A 9,937-nucleotide genomic window follows, 5' to 3' on the forward strand; every position below is an offset into this window, starting at 1 on the left:
GTGTTGTGTGTGTGTTTTTTTTTTTTTTTTTTTTTTTTTTTTTTATTTAAATGTTTTTCACCTGATGCTGATTCTGTCACTGGTAACTGGTCAAAATAAATCTCTTCTGAGTGAACTCCGAAGTCTGGTCCTCCAAGTGTGAACACCTCAGTTAGAAAAACACTTGACAGTATTATTCCTCCTCCCCCTCTGCTGTTATTCACTACCTGCAGGTAACCTTACCTGGTCGAAGGAGGAGCGGGTGGTTTGTTTCAGCCAGCAGCTGAGTTTACAACAATGTGCCAAACTATAAAGGCTGCAAACGGCTTTCTCGGGGCACGACAATAACGGTGGCCCGGGGCCAGTAAAAAGTAATGAATGAGAACTTTTTTTAAGTCACGGCGCGCCCCGTAATCTAATCCAGAGCTGTAGTTACGTGACGAGTGGTTGTCAAATGTTATCTCTCTGATCTCAATCAAGCGGCAACCTCTGGGTCTGAAAGTGAAACCATGCCGACTGAACTTAAAACTGCATTCTCTATAACGGCCAGCAGGGGGCGAGCCCGCTGGTTGCAAAAAGGTTCCCTTAGAAATAATGTTTCTGCTGAATTAACTCAAACACTTTCATAATGACTTTACGGTCTCAGGGTAGACTAAATAACAAAGTAACTTATTAAAATAAGCGAAACCAATGAGTAGGAAGAATCTAAAGTCAGTAGTGGATGAGTGAAAATGTGCTGCATGGATGTTGTGCTGTAAAAACAAACTAGAAACCAAACAAGAAGCCGTGAGATGAGGCAGTCCAACCGAAGGCTGACTGCTGCTCTGGCTTACTGTGTATGCATGGGGCACACCGGGCCAAGGTGTGTCCCTGCCAATCAGGTCTCAAAGTGCACCAACAGCAGTATGAACCCTGCAGAGCATTAACTAAGCAAGATTAATTCAACTAGCTAACCAATGGTTGCCTTCAGAGCATTCTTAATCGAGTGTATCTCACCCTCCCAGATGCCACCAAAGTGGGGTGCGTGTGGAGGGTTGAAATGGATTTCCCTTGTTGCCAGTAGTGACTTGAGTTGGGGAAAGGTTGCTGAAGGATTCCTGTAAGTCTTTTTTTCCCCCCTCCTCTTTGAAGTTGGTACCTTGATCACTATTCTCTATTTCAGTGCTGTCATACTGTTGTCATATTGTAGATACTGTATACCGATCCACCTACCTCAAGTCATAACTCCTGCACAAAATACTTATTTATTCCTGCGTCCTTGGCACTCTGCTCACTGCACTATTTGTCAATATTATATTTATTTGTGTTGTCTACACTGAAGTCGGTCTGATATATTTTTTTTTTTTTTTAATTTTAATTGTTGTGATTTTTGTATGAGTAAGCACATCGTGAGCAATGTACAAGTGGTGCTGATCAGCAGAGTTACAGGAGCGGAACCACACATCAACCTCGTCATTGCTAGCAATTCCATTACCCACACGTCCTAACTCCTCCCCTTCACTCTCGTATCCTGGTCCGCGTCGACTCGACGTGTAGTTACATTTTTGAGGAGGTGCACGTCAGGCGACGGCGTAGCCTATGCCCTCACCTACGCCGTCGATTTGATGCAGAAGTATAAATTGCACTTTAATCAGTAAGGTAACACTACTTGCTACTAAATAGGCAGTTATTCATGACCGGACGCATTATGTGGAATCAATTTGTGGCATTCCTGTTAGGTTAACGTAAGCTAACGTAACATATCACCAGTGGCTGAAACCTTTCCAGACAGTCTTCAACACTTATGATTTTTCATCTGGGGCTGCTCCTTGTTGCATGCGCTTTGGTCTGGTAAGTGTGAAAATTCTGTTTTCATGCGCAGTAATGTTAACAGAAAGGCTAACGTTAACATTACTTGAAGTTAGCTGGCTAGCACAATGAACCTTAATGTTCACTTTGCACTGAACTGCTGTAACTTAGTTAGTCCTATAACGTTACTGTGGAGACAGTCAAGCTCTGCCTTCATATTAGTTAACAAGCGGTTTCTGTAGATGTGCCGTTAGTTACTCAAACAGTAAAAACATTCAAAATGTGGATTGTGGAACAATATAGAGCCTACAGGTGCTGGTCATATAATTAAAAGCCTTCAGCCTTCAGCTCTTCTGCATTGTTGGGTCTGGCGTATCGCATCTTCCTCTTCACAATACCCCATAGATTTTCTATAGGGTTAAAGTCAAGCGAGTTTGCTGGCCACTTAAGAACAGGGATACCATGGTCCTTAAACCAGGTACTGGTAGCTTTGGCACTGTGTGCAGGTGCCAAATCCTGTTGGAAAATGAAATCTGCATCTCCATAAAGGTGGTCAGCAGCAGGAAGCATGAAGTGCTCTAAAACTTCCTGGTAGACAGCTACGTTGACCGTGGACCAACACCAGCAGATGACATGGCACCCCAAACCATCACTGACTGTGGAAACTTTATACTGGACTTCAAGCAACATGGATTCTGTGCCTCTTCCTCCAGACTCTGGGACCTCGATTTCCAAAGGAAATGCAAAACTTAATTTCATCAGAGAACATAACTTTGGACCACTCAGCAGCAGTCCAGTCCTTTTTGTCTTTAGCCCAGGCGAGACGGTTCTGACGCTGTCTTGTTCAAGAGTGGCTTGACACAAGGAATGCGACAGCTGAAACTCATGTCTTGCATACGTCTCTGCGTGGTGGTTCTTGGAGCACTGACTCCAGCTGCAGTCGACTCTTTGTGAATCTCCCCCCACATTTTTGAATGGGTTTTGTTTCACAATCCTCTCCAGGGTAAGGTTATCTCTATTGCTTGTACACTTTTTTTTGTTTTTTTTTTCTCATCTATTCCTTCCCTTCGCCTCTCTATTAATGTGCATACTACTTCATTAATAATCATGTTAAAATGTTGACTTGCTCTGAGTAAACTGATTAAGCTTTCTTTATTTTTTAATGTTAAAGTATTACTAACTGTGGCCAAACTCAATCCGTGTAAACCCACGATCTATAAACATACACGAAAGTATACAAAGAACCACATTTATTCAGATATATATTTACAACTTGTCACAGTCCAGTTATTGACAAGAATCAGGAGTACACATGAAACAAAATTAGCATTATAATCAGGAGTATGTAGAAGTAGAAATCACAAATATGGCACTGAGTGGTAAGGGAAAGTGTGACCAGTCAACAAGAATCATACAAAGCTTTTTGTGGAAAAAAGGATATTTGACCCCCACCACCACTGCTGCTGTATTACATTTATAAGATTTCACAAGGCAGAAATGCATTATTTATTTATTTTTTAACATCAGGTCCATTCACCAAGGTTGCAGAAGCTTTGACTGCAAAGGAAACTCTGTGTAACCTACTACAGGTTCACACAACCTTTACATAAAATGGCTGCTTCTACTTTCATGCTATGCAGTTCCAGTATAGGTTATTACACAAATGTATGATTCCAGGTAATGTCTAAAAAGAAAAAAGCATAAGCTGCATCTCCCTTTCCAAGTTAGCATCATAAAATAATGCTGGTGAGAGCCTGTGTGCTCTACTTTCAAGTAATGTATGTAGGCTATAAATAATTTTATAGCCACCAAGCAGTACCAGCATGCCGTTCATGAGCCCTGGAAATAGTTTGTATCCTAATTTTCCAGTGAAAAGAAGGTATCTCATCAATTAGGCAGATTTCATCACAGAAACATATTGGCAATAACTCAAAAAAAAAAATGGAGGAAAATGAATAAATGAACACTAACGGTAAGATACGGTAATGTGTAAGGAACAGCACAACACATTTTCAGTCAAGCTGCTTTTGGACAAATTATCAGACATTGTGAAACATCATGTAGTTACAGATGGAGTTTGCACATTTGAGTGCAAAGTGCCCCCTCCAGTGGCTGCCGCTTGACTAAAATAACAGTCATGATAGAAACTGCAATATACTCCATTACCCTAAATTTAAGATTAAAGTGCTTAAGGATGAGCTTTGATTCAGGTGCCACATTTTTTTTTTTTTTTTTTTTTTAATGTCACTGCCATAACTTTTAACAAACTGCAACTTTGCAAAGCCTACAACATCCATCATATCCCTTCAAGATACTACATGTTAATATATCCACCACAGCCCCCACAAAAACTCTGCTTACAGACTGTATGTACCTGTATAATATAAGCATGATGTCGCAGATGGAAATTAATCTAAAGTTAATTCTCTTCTCACTTTAAATAGATTCCATTAAACATTCAACAAAGTGCTAACCAGCCGATTCACTCTAAACTAGTGACTATTTTACAAATCTTTTAAAATACTTAACATTAATGTTAATACATTTAGGAGAGCCAATGTCCCACCAGTAGACAAGAGGCATGCAGTGCATTTTCCAGAATCACTTTTGTCTTTGTACACAACCTTTTACATGCAGTGTTAAAAACTGCAGCTGTGAGACATATAAAACCAAGGCCCTTTTCTGAATGAAGCACTACCTCTGATAAAACATCAAATCTACCTTCATTTCAAGCTATGACCCCCCCGGCTCCTCATTTAAAGCGTTACATTTGTATAATTTGTGTTGTATGAGAGCCACAATACATGTTAAAGGTAGTGCTTTATTTAAAAAATAGGGCCACAATTAACTCTAAAAATAACTCTAAATTTATTATTTACATATGAATGAGACTCTTGGTTCTGGACATATTAGCTGATTAACTGATTTCCCTTCATTGCTGGCATCCTGAGTCCTGGGGGAGGGGGAGAGAGAGAGAGAGAGAGAGAGAGAGAGAGAGAGAGAGAGAGAGAGAGAGAATTTCAGCACAAACACAATCCACGGGAATGAATCAATATAAACATTAATATTTATACGCCAATGATGAACTCTAATAGGGCTTACTGGGTACATCCTTCTGGCCTTTGGAGATTCTGTGGAGGTCTTAGGTAAACAAACTGCACAAAAACGAGAAGAAGACTTAAGATGCAATAAAATCAACACATACAATGCACAATTACATAACAAAACTTCCAAGTGGCTATGTGTAGGAGTGTCTGGCCCAACTTAACCAACTGCAAGGTGCATGGACCCTGCTAAAGGCTACAAGAAATCCATCACACAACAATGTTGTTCTGAATTTAATATAAGTGTTGCTGGAGTTTTGTCCCTTAAGGCTGTACTTGGGCAGAGTGAACAGTTGTGGGTATATTTCACTCTGACAAATGTCAAAGGCTCCTGCACACATGTAGTATTGATAAATCATTGTTCCAAGCCTAAGTGAAATTGTACTTGAATGAACAAACAGTTGCCACCTACCAACTCTCTCTCACAGCTTCAATGTCGCTCACGAGATTCTGTGATAAACAGATGCCAAAAATCTAAAACAAGAAACAAATATATTTGACATTAGGTAAATTAAACATTGACTACAGAAGCCCTAAGCAGCCATCTATTAAATTTTTTATTTTACTCCACTTTCTGTGATAATGGGATAATTATCTCTGTCATTCAGGAGAATCTATTTAAGGTTACACTTTTCCTGACGTTTTTTTTTTTTTTTTTTGGCACCTTTTTTGAAGTAGCCGTCAGGAAATGTGTAATGGGATTCCTTGAATCTCTTAACTTTTTTGAAGAGGATAATTAATAAAAAAACAAAAAAACTTGAACACACAATCCTTGGTTTATGAGTACTGTGCTCCACCGAATGAGCTAATGAGTGACACTGGAAAGTCTTCTGAAATTATCCTAAAGAAATGCACCTGCCGTCCACTGAGTTCAGCTATGGTTTGTTATCTCGAGATCACAAGAAAATTCTCGTTATCACAGGAAAACAGCATCCGTTATCTTGAGAATTATCCCATTATCACGGGAAAATAGTTTTAAAAAAAAAAAATTTGAATGGATGGCTGCTTAGGGCTTCCGTAATTGACAGAGATCAGATAATGCATTCAGTGTTCCTCACCTGTAGTAATGCAATTCCAATAAAGATGCCTGCCACCACTGTCAGGTTGTCTTGAAGCCACTTCTCAAACTGAGGAACGCACCCTTTGATATAGATGAAGGTCCGCTGCTCAGAGTCCTGACAGAACATATGATAAACACAAATCATTATTGTTTGGCCTTTACTATCATCAAAAGTTTTAAATCTTAGCATTACTAGGCAATCATTAGTTTTTATTTTGAAGGACTGATTTGACAGTGTAGCTATTTTGAATGGTAGCACATGATTCTGCTTTGCATCGTGGCATCCCTTCACAATAAAAAATCCCTCTTAACTAATGATCCAGTTAACACACACACTCAGCCCTGTGTTTCTGAGAACAAGTTCTCTCTGGCTTTTCCCTCACATTTTAAGTCAAGAAAACAAACATAGTCTTTTCCTTACATTATGCTGCTATGGAGTAGGGCCAAAGCTAAGGATGGGGGGAGGGGTATCGATTCCCAGTTCATTGCTGCAGCATGAGTAATGCCACACGGCCCAAAGGGCTGATGGCGAGCCAGCTGCTGTATTTTGAGAACTGGGGAGTTGGGAAACGTACTGAAAGAAGAATATTGTACTCAGGGTGGAGTACCTGATGACCTCATGCAGCCATATAAACCTGCCTGAGCAAAATAAGCAAGAACACTTTCTACTCTTCATACTGTTTTATAACACCGGTTTACTTTTAGATGAGGGCTTCTCTCTGTTATAAATCTAAGTTTCCGCAAGTCACTCACTGTTTTTGCTCGGATGTCGTAGCCACACTGAGTGTTGATGACATCCTCCTATGAAGAAAAGACATTTCAAGACATTTAGAGAAATTGTCATATAATGTCGACTGCTTTCAACCTGGACTTCATTGTGAATTTTTTTTTTTTTTTTTTTTTTAAATAAATGCAGAGATTAACATGTACTATTATATCCACAGGACCACTGCTGTCTAGCCAATAACTAGATGTGTATTGGTGTCCCCAGTGAACTAAACCTCCATAAATCTGTGCAGACGAGAGCTGTAGACCTGAGACTTAAGACTTGGATTTGAGTCGTATTAAGGTCATAAAAACTGGGACTTTAGACTGTACTTGAACTTGACTGTGTGAGAGACTGGACAGAATCCTGAAACATTAAGAAACAGACGGCAACAAGTAAGCCTTGCATAGCCACACAGGTAGGATATTTAATACCAAGAAAAACACTACACAACAGCCCAAAGAGAACGTTTGAAGGATAAGTGTGCTGATACAGATTATTTTTCTTATTGTCAACAAAGACCAAAATCAACAATGACCTACCAATCACCTATTAACAAGAATTGTCTGTGTAGCCACAACCCCATAAATCTTCTTCTGTGCCACAGAGCTTCATTGTTTTCCACAAAGTATTAAAAGCACATCAATGTACTATTATTCCTGTTTGAGTAAAGTAAGAACCACAGAATCCAGCTGTTGGTAACCCTTTTCATGTTCAGTAGTGGGCTCAGGTCTGAATGCAACAGACAGGTTGGTATTTGATGATGGAAAACTTATAGCCTTATTCTTGAATGTTGTCTCATTTTAATGGTCAACTTTAAAGACTTGTAACTGAAAAACAAATTAACTTACGAACTTAACTTAATATCACTTAACACCTCTGCAAAGAACTCTAGTGGTTTCATTTTGAAGGCTCAGACTGAAAATGTTTTGGTGTGGTTTGTGTTTATTTTGTTAAGCAATTACAAGACACTGAAGTCAGATGTTTTCAAATGCAGGAAATCCAGTTCTTCAGTGCAAGTCATACCTCTGCGAACATCCAGTGCTATTCAACACAAATTGTTATGAAGTGTTGCTTTTAAAGAGGATGTCCTTAGTGGAACAGCAAATAAAAAAAGACTCTTGTGCAACTATTATTACAGTGAAGCAAGTTTTGCTGAAACAGAGCACTGTCACCCCTTTGCACAGGGCGCAGCAGTTTGAGCATTTTTCTGCCTAAAAAAAATGCTTTGGTCAAGACAACTCCTCCCAGCTGCATTCAGGCTTTGCTGTGCTGGCAGAGTCTGAGAGGACTAAACACTGGGGGCTGGACATCCTGTTGGAAGCCAGCCATGACCGCATCAGCTAACCTTCTGGAGGACACAGATAACCAAGCTATCCGTCACAGGGAGGACCTTTACAATTTCCCCCTCCATCTACTGGCACTGTAAAGGTTTCAACATGTTACAAAGTGACCTGCTCAATTTGTACTCTAACTTTAAGACACAAAAACTCCAAATTACACTCATATTCTTGTTGGGTTTTTACCATACATGGGAATGAATGGCCTATGAATTAGAAAGCCTTAAGTGTGGTGAGTTTTTGGGATGACAGACCGCTGGATCTTTGGTGCAACAGGAAAAGGGCACTCCACATTTCTCGCGACTCGGGTTTGAATCAGTACAGTTGAAGTAGATGTTCAGATTCCAGTCATCAGCTCCAAAAGCTCCACAACACTCCCACTACAAGGTTAAACAGACACACAAATAATTCCCTCACATATACAATATGCCACAGAAATTAACAACCATGATTAAACCAGGGTAAAACCAACACTGGAGTGAAATCAGTACTGTGGATAAAGATGTGCTCACATATTCCTGGGTGAAGTCTATTAGGTTCTGCAGATCAATGTCATCTCTGTAGGCCCGAATGTTGTTGTTAATGAAAAAGTTGAGCTGGTCCTTGATCCAATCTTTGAAGACAAAGGCCAGGACTCCTGCAGTCAGCTCCAGGAAGAAGATGATACCCAGGAACACGGAGAACTGAAATACACAAAAACATTTAGTTATCTGATTTAATAACAAATATCACTATGAGAGTAAAGCTGTCTGAGAAAAATACTTTCTAATTTCTTCACAATATGCTTGATAAGGGAACATACAAATTTGAGCAGGAAAGAGTTTTCTCGCAGTGCTCCGATGCAACCAGCGAATCCGAGGATGAACATCACACCACCCACTACCAAGAAGAGCCAGACTGGGTCAAACCCCCCCAGGTCTGTGATGGATGAGATGTTGGAGAGGACACCCTGGTAAAAGAGTGAGGGGTCATTACATTAAATTATTACAAGATAAATCATTTGAATTCTGATTGAAGTCCACTGTCTCTATGAGCATCACCAAGGCAAGTAAAACTAATAAACATTGTTTGGCAAATTTCCAAGCTTACAGTGTTCACCCTCCTTAAATGCCAACATTAATAATGTGAAGAGCTGAAACAATTTGTTGATTAATCCACTGATGCCAACTACTTTGATAATCACTTAATAGAGTGGTCTGACATTTTGGGAAATACGCTTGTTCACATTCTTGCCCAGAGTCAGATGAAAAGATTGATGCCACTCATACAGTGGGGGAAATAAGTATTTGACCCCTTGCTGATTTTGCAGGTTTGCCCACTTACAAAGAATGCAACAATCTACAATTTTAATCATATGTACATTCTAACAGTGAAAGACAGAATCCCAAAGAAAATTCCAGAAAATCACATCATATGAATTTATAAAAATTGATGACCATCTGATGAGGAAAAACAAGTATATGACCCCCTACCAAACAGCAAGTATTCTGGCTCCTACAAGCCAGTTAGTCTTTCTTTAAGACACAGCCCCAATCCCAACCAATTATCTACATCAAATACACCTGCCTCACCTCGTTACCTGTATAAAAGACACCTGTCAACACCCAAACAACCAGCATCCAACATCACCACCATGGGCAAAACCAAAGAGCTTTCTACGGACATCAGGGACAAGATTGTTGATCTGCACAAGGCTGGGATGGGCTACAAGAGATTCGGAAAGCAACTTGGAGAGAAAAGATCAACTGTCGGTGCAGTTATCAGGAAATGGAAGAAGCACCACACCACTGCCAACCTCCCTTGGTCTGGGCCTCCACACAAGATCTCGCCTCGTGGGGTGTCCCTGATCATGCGAACGGTGAGGAATCATCCCAAAACCACAAGGGGGGAACTGATGAAT

General features: G+C 40.1%; 1 protein-coding gene across 1 annotated transcript in view; it reads right to left on the reverse strand.

The window, feature by feature from the left end:
• Nucleotides 1-3,002: 3,002 nt before the first annotated feature.
• LOC123969978 (tetraspanin-5) overlaps nucleotides 3,003-9,937 on the reverse strand; it is a 12,136-nt gene continuing 5,201 nt past the window's right edge. Inside the window, exons 3-10 of the mRNA XM_046047785.1 lie at nucleotides 8,840-8,986; nucleotides 8,550-8,720; nucleotides 8,292-8,417; nucleotides 6,685-6,732; nucleotides 5,930-6,046; nucleotides 5,284-5,345; nucleotides 4,870-4,922; nucleotides 3,003-4,720 (exon numbers count right to left, since the gene is read on the reverse strand). Of these exons, the coding sequence (XP_045903741.1) occupies nucleotides 4,910-4,922; nucleotides 5,284-5,345; nucleotides 5,930-6,046; nucleotides 6,685-6,732; nucleotides 8,292-8,417; nucleotides 8,550-8,720; nucleotides 8,840-8,986 (684 nt within the window). The 3' untranslated portion in view covers nucleotides 3,003-4,720; nucleotides 4,870-4,909. The remainder of the gene's footprint in view (nucleotides 4,721-4,869; nucleotides 4,923-5,283; nucleotides 5,346-5,929; nucleotides 6,047-6,684; nucleotides 6,733-8,291; nucleotides 8,418-8,549; nucleotides 8,721-8,839; nucleotides 8,987-9,937) is intronic.

The sequence above is a fragment of the Micropterus dolomieu genome, linkage group LG04 (assembly GCF_021292245.1).
Source record: "Micropterus dolomieu isolate WLL.071019.BEF.003 ecotype Adirondacks linkage group LG04, ASM2129224v1, whole genome shotgun sequence".
Classification (NCBI taxonomy): Eukaryota; Metazoa; Chordata; class Actinopteri; order Centrarchiformes; family Centrarchidae; genus Micropterus; species Micropterus dolomieu.